At 34.7% G+C, this 25,649-nt stretch overlaps 2 protein-coding genes across 2 annotated transcripts in view; one reads left to right on the top strand and one right to left on the bottom strand.

Annotated features, from left to right (window-relative positions):
- LOC150093165 (trypsin-1-like) overlaps positions 1-25,649 on the bottom strand; it is a 379,787-nt gene that overhangs the window by 249,582 nt on the left and 104,556 nt on the right. Inside the window, exon 3 of the mRNA XM_090413723.1 lies at positions 17,775-17,873. The gene's annotated coding sequence lies outside the window, so the exon portion shown is untranslated. The remainder of the gene's footprint in view (positions 1-17,774; positions 17,874-25,649) is intronic.
- Positions 2,687-15,311, top strand: LOC150093167 (trypsin-1-like). The gene is made up of 7 exons (XM_090413947.1): positions 2,687-2,779; positions 2,896-3,120; positions 3,822-3,901; positions 4,509-4,594; positions 7,274-7,560; positions 11,000-11,157; positions 15,156-15,311. The coding sequence occupies exons 1-7, from the start codon at positions 2,689-2,691 to the stop codon at positions 15,309-15,311; spliced, it is 1,083 nt and encodes a 360-aa protein (XP_090270073.1). The 5' UTR covers positions 2,687-2,688.

Below are 25,649 nucleotides of genomic sequence, written 5' to 3'. Positions count from 1 at the left end.
AGATAAGCAGTGGAGCTTGGGAAGTGTTATGGTGGAAAATGAAGGTTAAATTTCTGACGGAAATAACAATCCTCAATCGATGCAGGTAATGAGCAGCCAGTGAGAATTTAATACAATAATTCCACGGATGCCTTTGAAGAGTTAACTGCCGCTATTATACTGCCCGTCATGGTGACGGCTGACGTGAGGACACGTCGAAAAGTGGATATCCAATGATCTGAAACGTTATTACTGAGATTTAAGAAAGTCCTACCCCACTCTATCTTTATTTGGATCTCATCATAAAACACACAGGAGTGCAGTTTTTTTGTGCACTGTCCTCATAACTATCTCAAAGAATTTTAGTAAAGGTGGTAATACAACCATTTTATTTTTTACGCTAAAAAAAGAGCACAATCTTCTTTTGATGTACACAAAACAAAATCTTATCAATTTTCTGATTAAACTTTAATCTTAGGCCATTATGACTAGCAGCCAGGAGGCTCTCATGTGATCAGTTACTTCATTTCTTTTTATGTGACTCTCATCCAAGAAAAGTGTTTTTGTAAAACTGCAATACGAGTACATTAGTACTGCTGGCGGAATGAATTTTTTTTAATTATTAATTTCATATATTTTGTATTTTTAATTTATTTTTTTACATAGTCCGGATGCCCTGCTCTAGAGATCAAACATGGAATTTCTTCAAGCCTCCAGGCCTGGGTGATGAAATTCATCTCCCGCCTAAAGACAATCACAAACATCCATGCCCACAGAGGGATTCGAACTTGCATCCTCCGCTACTTATAATTAAATTCGAACATTCTTATAGAAAGTTCACTACTTCATTTATGCGAATTATCTTTTCACGTACAAGATATCTAAAAGAGATCGAAACATTTCTAGAGGGTTTCTTAAATCGTTTTCATTACGAAGAAACATCCCACATCCTTGTTTCTTATTGTGTCAACGATGTGAAAAACTGTTTTCCAGTAGAATTTATTTCTATTATTCACCAGATGTAAGTCATGTTCAAAAGGTATTACGTGTTCAGGTGATTTGTCGCCTTTTTACACTCCTGTTTTCCACTAGTATTCATCCGGCTTGGAAATTATCTTCTATTCCTAAGAAGGGAGACAAATCTTTACAACATTTTAGTGCTATCGCTTCACTATTTCTAGAATGAAGAGTCCGTTTTTGCACTACGTGAAGTCTGTGAGCTGATAAAAGAACAGCTGCAGGATATCTTACGAGTATGCCATCCGATAAATATTTGATAAATGACTTGAGTTCTCCAAATGCATTGGGAAGTATGAATTCATTCGTTATCAACTTAAAGGCCTTTGTCAAAATTGATGATGAGAAAAACAAAAGTTATTTTTAATGACTCTAAGGTATTTACTTATGTTTACCACAGAACTCGCCTAAATAAGATCATCCCGTCTTATGGTTTGTCTTTTGTCGGCAATAGGCACCGGTAATAAGCAATTTCCCTTTGATTGCCTATTACCGGTGAATGTGGAAGGATCTTTATTCTGAAATTCCATAAGAATCCTGTTAGGACATCCAGTAATAACGGTAGGTAAGCAGATTAGTGTGCACATAACACGCGTCATGCATATTACTAGACTTAACATAAATATTAAAGCGATTCCTTCCTCTTATTCTTTACGCAGTTGTAGAATTTACCATATATTTCTATAATTATAATTGATTTTTTAATTATTCTTACGTTTATAAGGTTACAGTACCCTATCGTTTTCAGTCCCTTTATAACGTTCGAGCGCCTCCGTAATGCAGTCACGAGGGGCCTTAAATAAGGGCCTTTCATCTGAAGAAGAGTCATCCGGTTATTCCAAGTAATCCAACCCAGAAATTTGATAAGCACGGAAAGTTGTGTTTTTAATAGACGACGTTTTCTTACTATTTGTTTTTCATGTAAAACGACTGCACTGAATTATAGATTTACTTTAACTTCTGCTTCAATTAAATCAAAGAATGTACGAATAATAACATCCGTGATCAACTTCAATTCATAGATTTTTGTTTGGTAAAATAATTAGTGTTTACTAATACTGCAATATTAATAACAGTACTTTCTTAAAGTAAATCCAACAGGACTCTGAAAAAAAACGCGGGAAGAATGCACTTTTCTAGAGATGGTAAATTATTTGGGAACTGCTAACAATCAGTTTTCACTTTTCATATGGATGGGTGGCGAGTGTTTCGCACTTAAAAGGAATTTCATAATATACTAGAAAGGACTAAATATCATAAAACATGTAAATGACGAAATATTACGCTTCGTATTCTCAGTAATTGTTAAATATAATTCGCTGTAAGGGATGGAGAACCATTGGCTGCCGCCAGGTGAAGGGAGAGATGCCATTAACAAGCTTATAATGCAGCGGCTTCTTAATCTCGCGGTTACTCACCTGGCACCATTTCGCGTGCTTTTTTTAAAAAATAAAATTGTCACCAGATGTCGCTACTATCAGTTCTCTGCTACAGTGATGTGGCTGTTGATGAACATAGCCGTTTAAACGCTTCTAGATTATAAGGCATCTTAAGAATCGCCCTCTGTAGTAGATCCACATGCATGCATGCACTGTACTTTTTCATAAGTGTCGAAATGAAAGAAAGTTACTTTGTTATTAGGACTCTGCCAGATAGGATCCAGACCTGAGGAAATTTGTTGTGCACTTAACGATGATCGTTGCTCTCTGGTGGTTAATGGCTTCATACCTTTTATCTGCCGTGGGGAATCCTGAAATTTCAATCTACTACAGTCCTTCGAGAGGTGAGTACTGCGATGGCAAACTGTTCACATAGACTCAGTTAAACTTTCGCCAATATACAACCCCCCCCCCCTCTCAAAATATGCTAATATACTTTTCTTCCTTTCCCCTTTTTTAGAAGCAATTCATCGATCTCGGTCCGAAAGAAACTCCAACAGTTGCACCTACAGAGGTTCTCGACACCAATGCACTTTCTTTCTGTATTGTCTTTTGCGAGGAGGAACATCGGTGGGCTCTTGCGACAGTGGATTTCTAAGTACTTGCTGTGCGGTACAGAAGCCCGTAATTAGACGGTGGCGCCCTCTGACACCAGCACCTCAGAAATACTCGATTAGAGAGAGTGGTGAGTACTGATTTGCTAATTATATATAAAAAAATGAACATATTAGATCTCAATATAAAACTAAGCGCTTTTGAGGCATTCGGTGCAGTGAACTCGATATGCCAACCTCTTTTGCTCGCTGGTTTGCCAACCATTACTTCGGCATTGTTTTCTTGTCAAAAAGTAAGTAGTGCGAACGAATTTTTTTGCATCTGCCTTCCTTTCACATCATTGCGTGTGGCTTTTGTTTCAGGCTATGTTAAAATGGAAGCTTGATTGGTGTAAAAAAACAGGTATAAATTCCAAAATAGAATTAAATCTCATGGAATCGTCGTTTCCTAAACCTCGGAGCAAACCCGTTGACCTAATTGAAAGACAAATTTCGATGCACATTTCCGTTGGTCTCACTCGTGGTTTCGGTCCAATGGAAGACTTGGTTACTAACGAAAGGAAGTAGGGTGGAACCAAATAACTTCCATAACTGAATATCGTAGAGAAGACCGAAAAATTGGTTCGCGGTATCTGTTACAACACGCAAGTTTCGAAATGAAATGCTCCATTGCAGTTTAGGTTAGGAAAATCATATTCAGAAAGCGTGAAGAAAACACAATGACATTAACCTTATTGGAATTAGCATTGTGCCGGTATGGCGATGCTTTTCTTGCGATAAAAAAAAAAAAAAAATGTAGACTTCTAAGAGAATTCTTTTTTCCCTTTTCTAGCCTGCGGTCGTTCGGCTTCGAAACCACAGAGCAGAATCGTGGGAGGACAGGATGCATATTACGGCGAGTTCCCCTGGCAGGTAATGGAACAAATCATCAAGTTCTTATTATTTAGTGAATGTGAGTTCTTTATACAGACTTATTTAATCTTCAGTGGCATAAAAGCGCTATTTTGAAACGAAATAGAAGGAAAGGACAAACGTAATCCTTTTGAAGGTCTTGTCTCTTATTCCAAAGAATAAATATTTAAGTTGGAATACAAGATAAGAACCAGACGAGTGTCCGGCAGAGAACGTCGAACAATCGTTAAGTCTGTCGTTAGATATTTTTCAGTGTTCTTCGGGATTGTAGACGAGAACTGATTATGCCAATTTTGTACAGGAATGCGCGGGACTTTTACTTCCTACTAGAAAACAATGGAGGCTTGACGATTGTCCGACTTTCGCTTACCATAGTTCGTTGTAATAAGGAAAAAAGTCATCAGACTAGCTTATTTTGTGACTCAATTTCAATCATTTCATTCGTTAATAACTTCGACAGCCACTTTGTGGTATTCGCTTTATATATAGCTTACGGGTTTAGTTCTTTAAGTACTCAATGGCATAATAAAGATCTCGTACATTGCTTTTCCTAATTTCATATGACGTACGTAATAATCAATGCACTCGATTTTCTTTTACAATGTAGGCACACATCAAGCTGTCTCGACAACAGTGCGGAGGGGTGCTTTTGAATAGCCGCTACGTCCTGACGGCAGCGCATTGTATCTTTGCGTAAGTAGGCATTTCACATTGATTAAGAAATGCAATTGATTTTGTATTTTCTAGTCGGATGTTGTTTCTAATGTCTTGTACGTTGACTGATTTAGGCTCTTGAATGCGACGTGTGAAAACATTTGATTGGACATTGTTGCTGTATGCTACACTAAGGATATTAATAAGTTTGTTCGGTTCAGTACTGCGATCTTCGCAAACCTAATACAGCATTTGGTTACAAAATTTGGCGCTCATTGGGTAACCACTGTTTAGGCCTTCAAAACAATATACACTAATTCTGATATTGCTCGCAAGCACGGCGCATAAAATCACAGCAATTTCATTTGAAATAGTTGTCAGCAGCGCAGTACTTAAAACACGCCAAATAATGTTTTCTGCATTTTCTTTATTTTTGCAAAACAAGAGTAGTATTTTCAAATCAAACAATTCGCTTTCCCAAGCAACTGAATGCATCAACCGCAAGAGTTACTTTTTCCAGAAAACCGTTGTCGACGGTAAATTATCCCCCACACTTATTTTAACTCCGCCAAAAATCAGGGTGTGTTTCTTATTCGTAACTTTCACCATTTGAGCGCTGTCGTAACAATTTCTTTCCGCATACCTGAGCTGTGTTATACGTGAACGTTACTTTGAGGTTTTTCGTACGTGATCTGCTCATCAAATCTGTTTTAGTGAATGTGTTGATGGTCCTTCGCCGTAGCGAAAATCTGAAGAAGCAGAAGAGATTTCGAAATCGCACTCCCCTGGGAGTAAGTAAAATGTTACTGCGAGCTGTTATACCAGACTGGAGGAAGAATAAAGAACCCGTTGTTGTAAAACAGGAGTTTCCAAAGAGATCTTGATATATGTGAATAAGAAGCCATAAACATAGAAAATTTCCGTCTCCTGTATGTATGCCATTTACAACACCATCTCTCCACACACATGCATAGGTATTGAATTGGTACGATTCTCTCTAAACGCCGTGCCATACCTGGCTTTGTATGACTAGGTACTTCCCGTTAGCATTTTTATAGAGCTTCTCTCCACAAGTTTCATTGGGTCTCCTTACGTCTTTCCTCATTTTGCAATTTGACAAAAAACAAAACAAAACACGATAATACTATTGCCGCTTCAACTTCATTAGTTGGCTAAACACTTTTTTTTAATGCAGAACAGCGAAAGTCAGCTTTATGCACTTAACGGTGATTGTTATTTCATTCAAATGGCTGCGGGCCAGATAGCGGGTTACAAGATTTCAAAATAAATTGAGCTGTTGTGATTGAGTATACGGAATTAACAGTTTTGGTACTTCTGTACAATATCTTCCACACCATAGGAATACTTTCTTGTACATAATATTCTTCCTATATAACAACAAAATTCGATCACCAGAGAACAACTTGAAAACAGGAAAAGCAGTAGTAAAACAATTATACAAATAGGGTAGCTGTCATTCACCACATATACGTCCGCGCGGTTAGCCTAGTGGCTTTGCGCTTCGCAACCATATGCCTAGGGAAGGAGTGTCCTGGGTTCGATTCCCATCGCCGACTGAGGAGCTTAAGGAACCTCCTCAGCCATAGCCAAGTTAGTCGGCCTTGGGCGTAGGCAGCAGGGTTCCCCCGCAAGCAAGCAAACCGACCCCGTGAACACACGGATCTACAGCCATAAAATACCTAGCCCCCCCATAAGGGGGCTCAACTCGCCCCAATAGGGAAGGGGGAGGAAACTCCATATGAATAAATAAATAAAACCGCATATACGACAGAGAATTCAAAAACCATTTCCATCGTCACCACAGTAGACAGACGATTAACAGACGATTTTTTCAAAGCTTTTTACTTTGAAAAAATTAAACTTATGCGTACGGGAAATAGGTAACACCGTTCTCTGAGAACGTTTTCTCAGAGAACGGTTCTTATTGTCTCACCGTTCTCTCTGAGACAATAAGTATAGGAACAATGACTACATACATTCTTGCACCAGAACACCTTGGCAAAATTGTCTATTCAGTTAGTTTTTTAACCTTTTCTCTATCAGCAGGAAAAGTACTAAAGCCTTACCAAGTCTCATGGTTCTGGATCCTCTTCTCAAAAAGAGGAGAGGGTGAAATCCTTTAAATGAATGGTACAACAAATGATTGTACCAAACAAAAGAGGCCAAATCCACTCCATCCACCAGGGTGCCAATGTATTGTAGGCTTACAACCTTTCATGGGCGAGAGTCGCATAAAAAAATTAAGCCACTCTTACTAGGTGATGGCATATTGGTAGCTGCTAACAAGTTAGACCTTCCCAACTTCTTAAGAAAATCCTGAGTTCGACACCGATTGCAAATAAAAATTGAATATGGTAGTCGATGCTATAAAGTCAAATTTCTATTCCCTGATTCCTTGTCAGATTTCTATCTCGTGAGTAAAATTTGCGTCATTTTTACACAAAGGAAATGAATCCTCACCTCTTTCATAAAACTGATATGAAATATGCTGCTTAAGCACATCCGCAACGGCCATGACTAATTGATCAAGATGACATTCTCACATCGATAAACCAGACGTCCTGAATTTACATATTTCATTGTAACTACTGTACAAAGCGTATTTGTTTCTACAATAATTATCTTACAAATTATATTTCATTTCAGTGAAATCCTTAATTTTTATGTACTCACTAATATTTTCTCCATTTATTGCAGTGTTACACTGTTAGAAATTTCAGTCATCCTAGGGGTGTATGATGTACACGATCAGAACAGACAGCTTTTTCCTCCAGAGACATTTTCTGTCGTGGAAAAGAAAATTCATCCCCGATTTCTCTATCAGGTGAACAATCCCGACCGTTATGACGTTGGGTTACTGAAACTGAACAAAGAAGTTCAATATCGAGACCACATCGTTCCTATCTGCTTGCCTCAGAAAGGATGGGAATTTGAGGGGTGGCGAGCAGTCATCACAGGATGGGGTAAGACAGATGCTGGAATAGGTAAGCAAATTTAAATTTTTTTTCTCCCCTAAACATTAAAATAATCTAGGAATATGTTGGATGATTCTAATTAAACCAGCCGATAAATGCGTTTTTGTATACTATATTGAATTTCTTATATTATAGTAACTCTGCTACTTATGTAACTAGTCTCGTGATATTTGTTAAATATAGTTGCTTTACTTTATAAGGACCCAGCGTGCTTTCTGTTAACGACAAAATGAGTTTTTTCTTTGTCTCATGTAATGTAGACAGTTTTGTTTTTTCATTCACCGAAACCAGTCTAGTTGGAAAAAATTTGGTGATGTATGGACGGGTTGAATTATTATAACACAAAAAAAATTGTAAAATATCATTATTAATCTATTTGGTTTTGTTACTGTTGAACTTGAATGGCGATGTAGCAGTCAGACTGCTATTTTTAATACCATATTAAAGACTGTGATCGCAAAGAATTATATGTAAGCAATTAGTTAAATACTTCGAATCATTAAACTTGAATATTTCGTAGTTAATGACCTATTTACACAGCAGTTAATATCTTAATGAGGAAGGGAGAGAGAGTGCTGGTATCTTTAAATGCTCATAGCCGAATACTTAAACAAAATGTCAGCCTATGTTATATCCCTTGGTGGCCTGTGAGAAAGGCATTACATAGACGCAACATACGGGTAAAACAATTTTTGAAATTAGCGTGAGAAACCTGTTATGTGATTCATTAGGACACTTCCTTTTCCACGCCCCCTCAGAGGATTAAAAGAAAACTGCAATGTTGACATATCAGGAAGATGTTGAACAATATTCAGCATAATTGGATGGTATACCAGCTCGAGTCTTACGTGAAGCAGCAAAGGAATTGTCAGTTCCCTTGACCATATTGTTTAAGTCTCGGCTCTGGGTTAGTCCCAAGGGGGTAGAAAGAGGGGAAGATAGTTCCATTGCATAAAGGAGATAATACCAAGACTGCTATTGTAAATTACCGACCGATCAGCACATCAGGAATCATTGTCAAGGGTTTGGAGATATTAGTCGAGAGCAAAATACAGGAATTGATAGATGAAAATGGGATACTGTTGTCCTCCATACATGGTTTTGTGAAGGGTAAATCATGCCTCAATAACTTACTTACGTTATATAACAGAGTGACGGCTGAACTGGATAAAAGTAATGGATTTACATTGATACCGATGGACTTTGCTAAGGCCTTTGACAGGATACCACATGGAATTCTAATCAGTAAACCGCAGCACATGGGGATAGATATATGGTTGGTGAGATGAATAACAGGGTGGTTGATGGAGAGATATCAGAGTAGTTTATTCAGGAGTGAAGTCCAAAAGAAGGCCTGTTATTGGTGGGATAACGCGGAGTTCTGTTCTTGGACCACTGCTATTTAATTTACTCATTAATGATATAGGAAAGATCTGAGAGGAACTGTTCATTTATTTGCCGATGATGCAAAGTTGGGTAGTACAATATTGAATGCACATGTCAGAATTTTGCAGGATGACTTGGATAGATTGGCAGTCTGGGCTAATGAGAATGGATGTCAGTTTCATGTAGCAAAGTGTAAGGTTATGCATTTTGGGGTGAAAAAATTAGCAGCGGTATATCACATTGATGGAACTGTACTCCAGGAGGTTGACGAAGCCAGAGATTTGGGTGTGTTGGTGGATAGGGAGATGAAGTTTAGGGGGCACATAGCCACTTTTGCTAAATCAGATCACTTGGTTACTGAGGGATACTTTGACGAGCAGAGATCAGCAAATTATTGTTCCTGTTTATCGAGCCTTGATAAGACCCCATCTTGACTACTGTGCCCAGATCTTGGCTCCCTTGTTTCTTCTTGATGGGGAGGAGGTAGAGAGTATCCAGAAGCGAGTGACCAAGATGATAGCTGGTCTATGGAATGAACCTTACGAGAACAGGTTGAAGATCTGTGGGTTACAGAAATTGGCTGATAGACGGAAAGGGGGGGGGTGATATGATTGAGACATTCAAAGTACTGAAGGGGTTTTACAAGATTAATTCAGAGGAAAGTTTTCAGAATAGGTCTGGTGACGGAAGAACTAGGGCCATCCATGGAAACTGAGCAAGAGTGTAGTTAGCAAGGTTGTTAGAACTATTTTTTTTACTTGGAGAGTAGTGAATGAATGGAATAAGCTGCCAGAGTTTGTTTTGGGTGCCATGACTGTAAATGAGTTCAAAGCAAAGTATGATAGATACTGTGCGAATGCTAAAATAGTTGATCTTGATATGATGTTTAGGATCTCCCTCGATGAGTCTAAGGACTCCTTGGAATTGCCCGAAATAATAATAGTAATAACTGTAAATAAATTATATTTAATTGAAAAAAGAATTGTTGATTTCTAATGTATAATCTACGTATAATCAAAATATTCAATTTAGTGTAATTAAAACTGACAAAAGAAATCACTGATATTGAAACATTCTAACTGATTTACATAATATGGAGACAAATACAGTAAATTAATTATCATTTGAACTATTTCAACATTCGGAAAAGAGCACTAAGTTAGTCTAAACAATATGAAGGTAGTCGTGATTGCTATTATTTTTGAAATATATGACATAAGTGATTAGTAAATGTTCATTTGCTGTGTACGAGTTTCTATAATGTAGGGACCACAGTTGTCCTTAAAAGTCCGATACTTATAAAAAGAACTGTATTCTTTACTTACGTAATTTGCTGACTTTATTTGGTGGAATTATTAACTACTTGTAATTCATGAAACAACTACGTAACCAACATTTCGTTTGGCCTACAATATATTACAAACTATTTCTTTTTAAATGCCAATGTCCCCTAACGGCATAACAATGAAATTTTTGCATTTTAATATCTGTTGCTTATTTAATGCTACAAACAAGCTTAATATTTTTCATTACGAGTCTGGCGTTATTGAAATATTTATTTTGTTCATATCGCGGTGAAATATAAAATTAATTTCATCGAGTCATTCAATCGAGACGTTCAATTAGTAAAATAGCAATTAGAATATTTCTTCATCTGTAAACTGAGTAAACCAGATGAATTAAGGCGGACTGATCTGTATGCGATACAGTGCTGATTCAGAGCTTCGAAAATTATTGCCAGCATCTACTAACAGCATATTATAAGTACCGTTTTATCTGAAGTCAACTGAAAGGTGAATATTCGAATTTTAGATCCTTTTTTTTAACTTTCAGTTCCTAGAATTAAGTCAGGGCTTTAAAACTTATCAAACGGTGCGTATAAGATTTATAAGGTCCTTCAAGAAAATGTAAAATCTGTTTCAAGCGAGATGAAATGCTAACAGCATATGAAATGCGAATTGCATTTTTTTAAATACATTTCAAATACAAATCGAATATGAAATGTATTTAAAAATGCTCAAAACATACTGACGAAACCTTTTTTTTTTTTTATTATTTTCAGGTACTAAATATGGCACGAGACTTCTTCAGAAGGTCGACGTTCCAATAATATCTAACGAAGAGTGTGAACAGTGGCATCAAACACGTGGGATTGACATCAGGATACACGAGGAAATGATGTGTGCAGGTTATGAGGATGGCCAGAAAGACGCATGCGTTGTGAGTTATTAAATTCATTAATTTTTAAGCACTAATACTTTTAGTTAAGATGATTATGAATTGGTGTTCACGGTGGAATAGTCATAAATGGGCGCTACGCTTATTAAATGGAGAAACACATTTCCATTCAGTTCAATGAAAACTGATCAAATCTAAAGTCTGATCGGAGTTTAGTCTGAAAGCATTATAAACTAAGAGTGGACGAGATTGGAATTCACCTGTATCATTAGCTCCGAGACGTACATCCTTAAAATTATTGATCCTTAAAATCATCCAAAATTATTGAATAAAAATGAATTTTATTAACTGCATTGAAAAATGTTGATTATTTTCACGAATCTGTTAACTGGCATTACTTAGGTGAATCGTTAACCTCATTCATGTCAGCTATGACTTGATAAAAGTATTCGGGAGTGATGAGCGAAAGGAAAACCAGCTAATATTATCTGATTTGGGTTGGCAGCCCATCTGTATTCAGTGTCGTTCACTTGTACAACTACAGTGAAAACCCCTTGAGCTTTCATTAATCTGGGTTGTCGCATTAGAGCTTTGCGATATACCAATGCCATCACTGTTGAAATGATAATCAGATTTTAAGGACTTAGTGAAAGGAATTCTAATGTAACAGCTGTTTGTAGTAGGTCTAACTGAAAGCGGGTTTAATTTTGAAATTGAAACTAGTTAGAAATAGCAAGGAGAAAATATTAGAATAGCTACAGCACATTATTACTTTAAATAGTAAGAAAATGATAGTGAGTAATATGCGCTATTAATGGACAATCGAGGAACAAGAAACCTAGTTTTCAATGACATATTTAACAGCGTTTCACTGGAAAGTCTAAATAAAAATCCAGCATACTACCACCAGTCTAAACTGATTCTTTCTCTAATATATATGGTATTTTTATTAGCATTGGTGGTGCTGGTAATACTAAACTTCAGTTAAGATTAATCTAAGTATTACTTATTAAATGAGTATTTAAAATGAAGTTAAAACATTCTCGATTTTACTGAAGTTTCCAGACATATTTATTCACGTTATTATATCCATGTGGTTAATTTTTATGTTATAAAATGGTATGACAACTTACTGTGGTGGTTTATGTGAACCTCCCTTACGAAAGGTTGAAACCTATACATTGGTGCTTTGGATGGGTTTTTGATATGCCTACGGTGGGTTTCGAAACGCCAGCTTATTGGCTAGACGGTAAATACGTCAACCAAGCTGGACTGGTTACGCTAGTAGCCTTACAGGTCGAGATCAAAGTCCTCTCTCTTGAAATATCAACGGTGTAGAGTTGAGAAATATAAGGGGCGTAAGAAAGATATTAAATAGTGGCGTGAGTATAACTGCCCAGGTGGGACATCAGAGCGCTTGATGAGCCTCCTTAATGTTTTCATTGGGTTCACTCAGGTATCTGCTACTGTTGCTTCACTGCATAATTGAAATGTCAGCTATTTGAACAATGCATTGGCAGCGAACGTGCTGTTCGTGTTGTAAAACATTTTTCTGTCCCAGTAGGTATTATTCTTCTAACAAACATCTGCATTGGAACGTTATTCCAACCTTGAGTTCTGTACTTCTATGTTCATTCCTCCTTTTGGTGTCATTTTTATCATCAGTTATTTCGTCTTTCAGTATCAATGTTTCTTTCTCTTGTTTTCATCATCTTATAATTTTTCAACTCTCTTCCTAATTTCTGTGCCTCCATAGTATATTAGGAAGAAAAACAAATGTGGGCTCTTTCTTTAGAAAAATGAGCATCTTCAGCGTTACATAAATCAACCAGTTTCATATGAAAGGAACAAGGATGAATGTGGTGGGAAGTGCAATTTGATCGGCTAGGTCTCAAGTGGCCTAAGTGCGTGAAACTAATTGTATGGTGTGAGAAAGCTAGTACTCGAATGTAGGATGATCAGAAATGGGAAATTTGGATTAGGAACTTTCGATGTGCTTTATTTTTCAGGACTGCACATAACTTCTTGTCTCAACCATGGAGTTTTGATTTTTTAGACTTGAAGACAACTTCGCCACATGCCTACGTAGCTGAATGAATATTTTCTTCAGAATTTGCCGCTCTAAAGATTGGAGTCTCAGTGGCAATCATCTTTACTCTTCTGGGAACGAGTGCAAAGATATCAGCACCATCAACTATGATACAGCAAATAACCTTTTCTTTTATCTTGTCTTCTCTCCATGTGAATTTGTGTTGAAACATGGTATTATTGACTAGTGACGTCCTGAACAAAAAGAAAATCCAACAGGTACTTACCATTATTATTATTAGCTTTGCTCTTTCTTTCAAATTTTCCCAAAACTATCTTAGCTGCCTTCTCTAATGACTAGAAAAATTACTCCACTATCTGTAGAACGATAGGCACAAATAAGCTTCGTTGTCCTATTCCTCATTTTGAAATTGCCTGCAATCAAGAGGATTTTATATTTGTGTTTGATATTGAATGTTATCGCTGCTTGTTTCTTTTTCATGATCAGTATTGCCCTAACCATCCTGTACTTGTTATTTAACAGGATCTCAATTGTTATAGTTTTCTTCGTGTCAATAACATTAAGTCCAGGTAATCTAGTTCTTTTAGTTAGTTGTTCCAGTTAAATTTTTCCGTTGAAACTCAACTCAGACTTCTATCTTGAAGTCTGAGTTGAGTTTGTTCCAGTAACTGACTTTTCAATGTTCACCTTTTGGTTTCCTGACGAAAACAGTGGGGATCTTGTTTAACCAGGAGAATGTTTATTTCTGGATTAAGTCAATAGAGAGTACAATTTGATCGGCTAAGTCCCAAATTGCTAGCCCGTTATCATTCGTTCAGTATCCAGCGGATACTTAGTAAGGGGACGCCCCATGAAGGTAAGGAATGGACATTGAGTCCGAAGCCGTAGTTGGTTTTCAACATTCCTTAAAAGGCTATGTGCAATTCTCCTGCCAGTTATCTAGTTTTGACCCTTCAGCGATCCTTGCATTTATTCTTCAATATATTCGGGCAGTTTCATTTCTTCTATCACTCAACGTCTTTTCGATATCCACGTCTTCTTGTTACGATTCTATGCTCATTGGAAATATTGATCGACACAGATGTTGATCAATAATAACGTGTGCTATTACCACAAGTAAAAAAAGTAGTGTAAAATTTTTATGGTAATCGCATTACAAATTTATCTAAACTGAACTGGACGTTTTTTAATGTTTGATTTCAGTTTATCATCCGATCCACAGCTAAAGTATTCCGCACCTGTTTAATCTTCACCAAAAATTTTTATAGGGTATCCATCTTATAAAAATATTCTACAACATTTCTGATATGCATCATGGAGATTGAGCGAAAGTGATTGACCCACTCCGTGCTAAATCCAAGTAATGAAGCGAGTTTTGATGTGTATACTCCTCGTCAGTTACTTAGCTTTGTTTACTGGTAACATATCAACTGCTCTGCTATGAGTGCTGGCACGATCTATTTAACCATGATCCATTTAACCATGTGCGTATAGTTAATTGCCGCTGGTGTTAAGGACAATCACTCGTGCCAGGAGTGAAATCACCATCGCCTACATTGACTAAATTCAATTTTAAAATACCTTGAATGCTATCTGCTTAAATAAAATAAACTGAAAATAAGCAAAATAAATCGACACATTTATATATGAAATGTCTTAGACGAATGTCTATTCTTTCCGGAGTCAATTTGTGCAAGCAAAAACGAGCTTGTCCTATCTTACCCTGCGCATGAAAACATCTCTCTCTCTTTCCTTATCCTTTTTAATAACATCCAAATCCCCAGAATAGATCAGATTTCTCTTCTTTGCCTTAAATTTAACGTGTTGTAAATTATAAGGTCAGTTAACATATTAGGTTGTCTTTCTGATAGCCTGTTATTACAAGTAGTAACGAAACTAAAACATTTAGTGTCTAATTTTTTTTTTTTCAAATGTCTAAAAATACAAATCAGAAACGTAATTCTCCACAGAAATTACTTTTATTTTATAGGGTGATTCAGGAGGACCTTTGATAGTGTCGATAAATGGTAGATGGACACTTGTTGGTCTAGTGAGTGCTGGATTTGGATGTGCACAAAGTCGCCAACCAGGAATCTATCACAGGGTGTCCGAAACGGTCAACTGGATCAGAGCTAACATCAGATGACAGATGTGCAGTTAAAGTTCGAGTAACAGTACACGTTGCACTGATTGCGTAAAACAGTGTTGTATTCTTGTGAGAGAATCGAAGACGAAGTGTTTGGTTGATGTGCGTCCATGTTTTTCTCCACGACAACCTGCACAGTTCAAAGTCGGTTTTACGACAGCATTCCATGGCAGCTGTTTTAAGATTATCTTGCTCACCTATTTACAATCTGGATAATACTGTATATACATATGTTTTTGTTATCCAATTAATTTTTCTAATTGGTTTTATAATTTTTCTGTATATATATGTCGCGTTTTACTTTGACTGCACGTTTCTTTGTTTCCGTGGTTAAGCACGTACAGATGTGATATTTTGTGGAAACTGTTGATTTGTTTTATTCACACTAGTGGAAATGATTAACCGAAAAAGAAATGCTTTTTATTTACTTCAGTAATTAATGTTTAAAAACTTGCTCTTTTACTGTTGTTTGTCTCTCGTGTGAAGTGCCATATTCCTTGTCCCTTGATCTTGACTCGTTACATGACTGGTTCTGTTAATAAAAGCGTAATTTTAAAGTGAAAAGGATAAAAAATCGTATGCATTATTTTCATGCCTCTTAAACTTAGAGGAAATGGTAATAATTAGGGTTTTATGTATTTTTGACCAGCGAAAGATAAAATCCTTTTAACAAGAACTGAATTGTTTGTAGTAATGGCGAAATCATAACATCCACAGTGGGAAAAACGTGAGATGACGACTGAGGTGGAGACTACAAATATTTTTAAACAGTCATACAAAATTTAGAATGAAATTTTTTTTTCCAGCACCAGGAAACTCGAAAAACTGTTTTGGTAGTCTTCAGTAAGAGTTGGGTAATTCGGAGGAGTTATGTAATTTCTACTGTAGATGGATTTGTATATGCTGGCGACAGGTTGAAATAATAACTAGAGAATCCACCGCGCCATCCTTTAATTTGCTTATTTCTGCAGAATCAATAATAATAAACAAATAAAATAAAATTCAAGTTGTGTATCCAGCCTATAACTTCTGAAGGAAAGCTTTGCTTATTTTCATTATTTTCAAGGCATATTACATATTTTCAAAACCAGCGAAAGACAATATTATAGCATAGTATTATCTTATTCTGCACAAAATGAATAAAGAAACAAACAAAACACTGAAATCGGCTAAAATCTTTTCGGATATTCATGAAAAGCGTTGCAAAAAATGTTTCAAGTGAAGAAATGAAAAACTTATAAAGTTAAAAGAAATTCTCAGTTGACCCTGTTTCACGTATAAATTAGCAGCCCACTACAATATTTTAAGGACATTTAATGTCAATATTATCATATTTGTTGTATTTTCATTGAATGACGTCATTATTGTCATCTATTTCGTAACTTTCATTTTTATTATAGATAAAATCATCGCCATCAGTTGCTTAGCTATAATTTTCCCCACAGCGATAATATTAAAAACGAAAGGGGGAAGAACACTTAATAAATATATTTGCTTAAATTAATTTTTTTATTAAGTTTTGTTCTTTTCTAATTTTTTATATATATTTGTATTTTAGTTAATTGTTACATCATCCGGAAAGACGTCAAGCATGGAACTTTTTCAGGCCTCTAATTGGTTGCTTTAGCATGTTATTTACTCTGAATGTTGAATTAAATATCTTCTAAATAATTTATTCTTTAGTAAAATTAGAGAGGAATTAAAATTTGCATTCGCAAATACCATGGCGAAATACAAAATTAAGACTAGATGCAGTTTACTTATACGTTTGTAGTATATACTCTTTTGTATTGCATCACGTTGTTCTGTCTACCAGATTTTGAAAAAAAAAAATGTCGGCCAATTTAATTCAAAAACTGAGATCGCATTTTGCTAAATTTCATTTTGTTCATTTCGTATCATTTGACTATTAACGCCAGTCCGATTGAAACATTCAGATTAGCTAAATTTTCGTCATCCCAAATATAAAGTGTTAGGAAAAATTAGTCCATCCAGAGCTTGGAATTTTTGCATGCATAAGCAATACAAATAATGCCGCACAACCCTTTACATGGGATTTGTATTAAAAATATTCTTCCCTTTTCAATTTAATAAAATCGGGACAGTATTGGAGAATATTCCTTCGTATAGTTCTGCCATCTAGCGGTTAGGTGAGACACCATCAAAGTTCGTTAATCAAAAAAGTTTTGTACTTTTTTGCGATTTGTTAACTTGAATTAAGCAGGTTTTTTAAAAAATATATTTTTACTAAATGGGTCTAAATGCAATAAAAATTCATTGCTATGTAAGAAATATAATTCTCGAAGAATATAATTTCGGAGTTAGAAATTATCATACTCTTCAATGTAATGTTCAAGCTAATACATTAGTTGCAGAAATTTAAATGTAAGCGTAATATGACAAATAAATCAAATTTAGGTATAAGTACGCTACAGGTACACGAGAAAAAAAGTTTGTGCTTACCTGATATGATGGGGGTGGGGAGGGAAACTAGGGTCTTTATGGATTTGAAATCCAGCAATTTCCAGTTCTGGTTAAAATATGCATAATGCCATTGATATACTAATAAATAAAAAAAAAAAAAAAAAACGCATCTCAAAACTAAGCAATCAAGAAAACTTAACTAAAATATCATTACCAAATTGATATTATTCAATTATAACAAGCATACAGCGAGTTTTTTTAAAAAAATCGCAAAGCTTTCATAGGTGAACTATGGGTTCAAATATATAAATATTCAAAGACAAAAAAATACTAATACAAGAGACATTACACAAAATACAAGAGAAACAATTAATATAGCATAAGAATTTATGGTATAGGACCCAAATTTAATAAGAAAATAAATTTTCTTATTTAATAAGAAAATGAAATCAGTGCTGATATAAAACCAATAAAATTAGGACTTAAAGAAGCAATAAAGGTATAAAAAATATAAACTTTATATATATATATATATATAATAGATAGCACAAATACAGAGGTTTGGAAATATGGCTGACAATATATGTCACAGATTCTTAAAATTAATAACTGTTGAAGGAAATGCGAGGTTATATTTAAGAAAAGAGATGATTGTGGGAATTTCAGAGGAATAAATTTGTTAAATACATGTTACAAAATTTACAGTAAAATCCTCAATAAAATAAAATATTGCAAACAATCTACTCTCAGAAAAACAAAATGGTTTCGGACATGGCAGATAATGCATAGACACTATTTATGTGCTAAAAACAAATTATTGAAAAAAAGATGAATTTAATTTAGACACTCATGTGGCCTTCATAGATAACGAGAAAGCTTTTGATAAAATATACAGAGAAAAACTATGGAATCTAATGAAAAAAGAAGGATATCCATTACATTTGGTACAAACTATGCAAAGTTTATATTTATATAAAGATACAAAAATACAGTTAGGTAATAAATTAATAGAAGAGATTGAAATAAATCAGTGTCAGACAAGGATGTAGGTTATCTCCAACTCTATTCAATATATATATATATATATATATATATATATATATATATTGATCAGGTTATTAAAATATGGAAAAGAATAAAAAAAGATCGAGGAGAACTGTTAACAATACAGTGATGCATGCAGATGATCAAATTATATCAAAAATCAGTTTATGAAATAAAATAAGCCAACAATACAAAAGAAAAAAGTCATGGCATTTAAAGGTTGGGATCATGTTAGATCAAAAATAGTTATATATATATATATCAAATAAAATAATAGAACCAATGACAGTTTAATTATTTAGGCTGCATAATATATCTTAAAGATATAGATGAAAAAATAAAGAAATTTCAAAAAATATATTGAACAATTACAAAGTAATGGCCATTCCCACTTTTATATGGTTCAGAAACATGGGTTGTTTAAGAGAAAGATGAAAGTAAGGATCTGTTTAGGATGGAAAGATATCGGCTACTAAAAGAGGGGGATATATATATAGACCAAAGGGAAAGAAAGAGGAAGACCAGCGACAAGATGGAAAGGGCAATGAAGCCGGAACAGGCAAATGCCTAATCCTTGAAGAAAAATGAAAGTTTGAAAACAAACATTAAACCTTGTAGACTCAAGGCAGAATCCGAAAAGAAAAACATTGATTCAGCCAGGGAAGCAGGTAGTGAATTTTTTTTTTTTTTTTGCAAAGATATAACAAAATCAGAACTTCATGGTGGATTAACAAGTTAGTCAGTCCTGGAAAAGAAGAGATTAAACGTTCCTAACAAGTAAGTCAAAATACAAAGCAAAATATAAAAATAGTCATCGAAGATTGGTAAGAACATAAAAGATGGTGAAAAATGTTCTGGTCTGCGAAAGGCTTATTAATATTTAGAAAAAGAAACAGATAAGCGACATCAAAATTGAAAATAAAGATATTTTAGATGTCCAGAGTAATTACTTTGAAAGATTGACAAATGAAAGAAGAAAGAGAGAGAGAGATTGGTAAAAAAGAGGAATGCAGTCAGGGGTACATATTCATCCTTCAGGTATTCATCAAAATCTGAAATGTGGAAGACAGCTGGAGTAGATGATATTCGACCAGAAATGTTCTCATGGAGAGGTAAAAAATTTTAAAGTTGCTGCCTGCATAATTAAGAAAGCATGGTCGAATTCATGATTAGAGTAGAGCTATTATGGTATCCAAAAAAAAAAAAAAAAAGGAAACAAAACATTGTGAAAATTCCAGGGAATTTTTACCGAGTCTTCCAGATTTATGGTTCCATGAAAATACATCGAAAAAAACAGTTAATCGAACGACAATTCACCGAAAAAACAATTTAACTAAAATTTCATTAAATTGATCCAGCCAAAGCGGAATTACTAATATTATTTCGAAACGTATTTTCGAAAATGTTATGTGATAAAAGTGATCCAATTAGAACAAAAACTGAACCGTGCAGACAGCTTCTTGTACCGACAGTTTCTACTAATTCCGCTAAGTGAGAGAGTTATTCTAATACATAATTTGGACACGTGATTTCTTTGTCGTCCCGAATATAGCTGAACTGAAAACTGGAACGGTTCGAAATTTTCTTGTAAAAGTTTCAGCAGCGAATCTGGAAGCAACAAAGGCAATGGTGCCAGCGTATTTTATCCGTAAATTGCATGTATTCTCCTGGTAATTTGTCTGATTTGTAGAGTAAGATGAGTAAAATTCATCCCATAATAATGGCTGTATTGAAGTCGCACATTACTACTAGTAACAACAATAATAATGGAGTCTGCGCAGGCTTTTTCTCCCGGAAACAGGCAAATCATTCCCATGAACAGACATGAAACAGTTATCGGACAAGAAAGACAATAAGAAACTATACTGTTCTATCATTTTTCCCTATTAAAGTAGCATTGCTATCTCACTCTGCACCGTTCAGTTTTTGTTCTAAATGGGTCATAACATTTTATCATAAAATTTTCGGTGAATTGTTTTTTCTATGAATTGCATTTTCGATTAATTGTCTTTTCGATGAATTCTCCGGATACCCAGATTTATGCATGCGTGTACTTCAGACCTTCAAAGATCAGAAAAAAAAAATGCTTTTCACTTTAATACAAATTGTTGAGCAACTACAGGAAGATAAAAGGGATTTGGATTTGAGTTTCCCAGATTTGGAACAGGCATATAAGGTGAAAAAAAAAAGTACTATCTTCAGAAAGGCTACAATTATATCACGTGAACCGGAGTGTTTAAAGAGGAATATATAGTCTATATTGAAGTTGCAAGTCGGTAGTCAGAATTGAAGGAATACACAAAGATAGTTGATGTAAAATCAGGTGTAAGAAAAGGATGCACGTTATTTCCATTTTTATTCATTACTTTTAATGAATCTCATTATGAGGGAAACTGACATCGCCCCTAATATCAAAGCTAAGCTATTCAACTCGGCTCTTTACTTTATGCATATATTATACTCTTAAATAGAGGGCACGTCTATAGGCTTTCTTAACTAAAATGAATAATTGCCGTGATAAATTTGACATGAAAATCAGCAACAAAGAAGATTATAAAAAGTAGGCAAGAACATTGAAATATGAACTGCATTCTGAATGTACAGGGAACAGTAAAATATCTTGGCTATTCGGACACAAATTTTAGTGAAGATGGCAACTTAAATATGGAAACTGACAAAGTAATAAGCTAAGCTGGTATGGTAGGGAGTCAACTGAATAAATTTATATAGAACCAAAGCAATTTGTCAAAACGCTAAACTAGCTGAATTAAAGACTGTTTTCAATCCAGCTTTAATTATAGATCGGAAAGTTGGGTTAGAAATAACACGATCTAAAAAATTAGAGACCACATGTATGAGGCGGTTATGCGGAAAATTTTGGGCAGGGGTGAATAGATGGCATCAATGAAATGACTTATTAAATTAAAGTATTAGAATAGTACTTAAAATTGTTAGCATTCAGAAATGTATGTGTGTGAGGAGAGCTAATCTCAGGTGGTTTGGTCATTGAAACAGATTGGGAGAGGAAAGATTAGCAAATCTCTTTAATGGGTGGAAAAAGGCCCACAGGAACACCAAGAATCTAAATGGATTGATGCATTCAGAAATGCCTTAAATGCACAATATCTGATAATATTGTATTACTGATAAGACTCGTTTGATGAGTAATTGTTGGTAAGAGTTACTACTACATGCTTAAGTTTGCATTGTTACTATCACGGTATCCTAATACATCTTGAAGCCATATATATATATATATATATATATCAAGAATTTGATATTAGCAATACCAATATAAAGGACAATATATATAATTAATAATATGAAAAAATGAAGTAATATTCATATAATAGAAATTAAGCTTCAGTAATATGTTATATGTATATCTTTATAGTTGACTACACTAATATTTAATGACCAAGTAGCTGTAAAACATCTTTACCTGCTGCTTAATTGAAGTAAAGATTTTATCGACAGGCCGTAGATTCGAATTTCACTGTGGGCATGGATGTTTTTTTGAATTTCTTGTGAAAGCTGGTAGATGAAGTTTATCGCCACCTTCCTGAAGTAACTTGAAAATATCTGTTTGGTCCCCAGAACAGGATTTTCGGATTATCCGTCCCTTAGCTAAGGTATCAGTGGAAGTAGGAGAGATTAGAGATCACTGCAAGGGACGGATAATCCGAAAAGTCTGCAAAATGACATTATTAAAGTGATAGACAACTGCAAATTAACTCGAGCACTGATGGTGGATCGCGGTCAACTTTAGGAGAGACGTCTTTGTTTGAAACTGATTCGATTCCTTTCAGTGTTGAAACCAAGTTTTGTGTTCAGATGATATGAGTTGCAAAAGATATTTCATTAGACAGTTGCCTAACGTAATTGTATATATAACAAAATGCAATATCATATTATACAGAATTATATATAGCGAGCAACGATTGATGCAGTGATTTTGCCTTTTGAAAACTACAAAACTAGATAGCGTAACAGATAATAAGTAGGAATTTTGATCGGCAGTAAAATCAACGTTGCTCATTGCTCACGAAGTAAACAACCCCCTCGTCTACCTAAAATATTCAGAATTTATTCATAGGAAGCTGAAAAAATTCCAAATGCTTCCGGAATATTTTTTATAGTTTCAAGATACTTTAAATTCTTTGCTCGGGTGTTGTCAACATCAACTTCTTTAGAGGTTAATGCTCCTGCTAAATATGACACCATTTACGAAATGGACAGTATAAAATGGAAACCCAATTAGAATGATTATTCAAAGCACTAAACGATCCTATTGAATGTGTCATTTACGGAATTTCTGCTAAAATGCTATAGAATTTTTGCTTAAAACACTTCTCTCCTCTTCAATCCTGCGTACTTTCACGATTTTTCAACAGCATAATCATGTTTATTAAAACAGTTGCTTAAAAAAGCAATAAACTAACTCATCACTAATAAAAAAGCCAATATTTTTTATTTATTTGGGAATACAAATTAATCCACGTCAATGGTTGATCATTTTCGACATTTTTGCATTCATTTTTCAAATGCGGGTGGAGGACAATTCAAAGACGCTTTCTTTGCTTCTCCAATGGTATCTATTGCATTGCCCTTACAAAAATTGACTCATGAAGGCGTGACTTCATTTTGGGAAGTAGAAATCGCACGAGCTATTAAAGCAATACTAAGGACGTACCGGCCAACTGCAGTCGCATGAGACAGTGTCTTCTAGGACAGAATTTTAAAACTTCAATTTTGAGATGATTTAAAACGATCAAGGAATTTGATGAGGTGGTTAAGTCATTTGAAAATGTGGGATTTTCCCCGATAATCCATTTTAATAATTTTTAATTTTTAATATTCTCTATATTTCCTAAATTTAATATATACTTTTTACATTCATCAATTCTGTATGATTTAAATAATTTTACGAGACGCTTCCTCTAGACAGGCGTGACAAAACGCAAATTAGTATCCCAGTTTTATGAACCAAATATGCGGCTAACCAATAAGAATAAAAATACTTTGTCTGAAAGCATATCAGTTTGCTAACTTCATCTTCGTATACAAAGCAGCCAAAGGTGGACAATAGTAGTATATACAAAGGTATATTAATTTACAACGTAAGATGCTTATTATAAAAAGTTTCTAAAAGGATAAAATTGTGTGTATTTTATTAAATAAAGATGAATTTGTCGCGTACAGAAGCGGAAAGTTTCCCTGCAGAAATCGAATTTTTCAGCCGCAAAACAGGCAAACCTGCCAGTGAACACACGCAATTAACAGACATAATAAACTGGCTTCACAGTCTTCGTTTAGCCACAATTATAAGCCAAAATCATTAACTGAGCCGAACAAAGTTTAGAGGAAACCCATTACGAAGGTTCCCCATAGGCGCTTACTACACAGCAAATTAAAGAGAAACAAACGTGGCTAATACATCAACTATGTTTTATGTCAATGTAGAGGAAGTCGATTCGCAACGAGACTGTTTCAAATAGTATATAGGAAAATAGCAATTGAGCTTAAACTATAACTTTCAAGAACCAAACTTCAGTTTCCTTTAGTTTGGAAATTGTCAAAAAATTTCTAAACTTAAGTTATGACGAAACATTATACAAGTCGGAGTACTATAAAAATAACAAACAATAAAAAAAATAAGTTATTTCGCCATTATCATAATCATAATATAATAATGCTCAATGTTTAGATGTTGTCCTTCAACCCGGAAGAGCGAACCGTTGTCCTAGATTTTCAGGCAATCAACATCCTACTCAGTTTTGTAATTTTTTAAAGTTTCCTATTATCTTAAAAGAAATAATGCCATTTAAAAGCAGTGTTTTTCCAAAATTACTTTTTCGAAAATGGAAACGACTAGTGCTTTTATTTTTCTATGTATATTCTATTTCCTTTCTATGTATGTATATGTATTCTATGTATATTCTATTTCAACGATGATCGTGAAATTCTGTATCTCATTCTATATATATGATCTTGACTCACATTGTCAAGATCAGCCAAAAAATTCCCCATTTTACACGAAATCTCGTTGTCACCAAAAAGATTGATTTTTCAAATTATAGAAATGGGAAAACGTTACTAAAAATCCCATTGTGTTCACTAAATCAAGTGAACAAGATGAGTGTGAAACCGGTTTGAATCCTACATTGGTTACTTATTCTTACAGTAATCGCGGTGTGGGGGCTGAACAGTCATTCCAGTGTAAAGGCATCAACTTTCCTTCAGTGGAAGGTCGCGAATGTGAAAAGTGATGTAATAATGTGGTTCACTTATTGTGACTTTGTTACATTAATGTTATTTGCTTGTTCATCGCATTCGTTATTTTAATCAAAGATGAATAAAATAACAAATATTTAACTATAGCTACACAGCGAAACAGGGTGTGAAGTGAACGCGAAGTCTTTGACTTTTTTAAGGCCCGACCTCAGTATGATGATGTGAACTCCTTTAGATTTCACATCATTAGTCACTTGTTTATTTCGGCACGATAACCTTGGCTCTGATAGAAGACAAGATCATTATAAATAAACATTCTATGCAATTTAGAGAAATAAAGCTTTAATTTTAATTGTTTATTAACTTTTAATTTTTTGAAAATCAAAATATATTGTTCCAGATATCTCCCCATCTCTTTAGTTAATTCAACTCTGCAAATAATCCGCTGCCAAAAGTATTGAAACACATAGGCAGAGCGACAATCTACAAAAAACATGCAGGTGATGTAGATGACAGTCGAAGATACGTATTTACAGTTTTGCTTTCCATCGGTCCGCATCATGCCAAGACCGCGAGGAACTTTTACACAGACTTAAAATATAGATCAATTTAGCTATTTTCAGAAGTGGTGGCTTT

Source organism: Typopeltis vanoorti, chromosome 24 (genome assembly GCF_054136105.1).
Source record: "Typopeltis vanoorti isolate ZY-2024b chromosome 24, IOZ_Tvanoo_1.0, whole genome shotgun sequence".
Taxonomy (NCBI): domain Eukaryota; kingdom Metazoa; phylum Arthropoda; class Arachnida; order Uropygi; family Thelyphonidae; genus Typopeltis; species Typopeltis vanoorti.
This window is presented reverse-complemented; position numbering and strand designations above follow the sequence as displayed.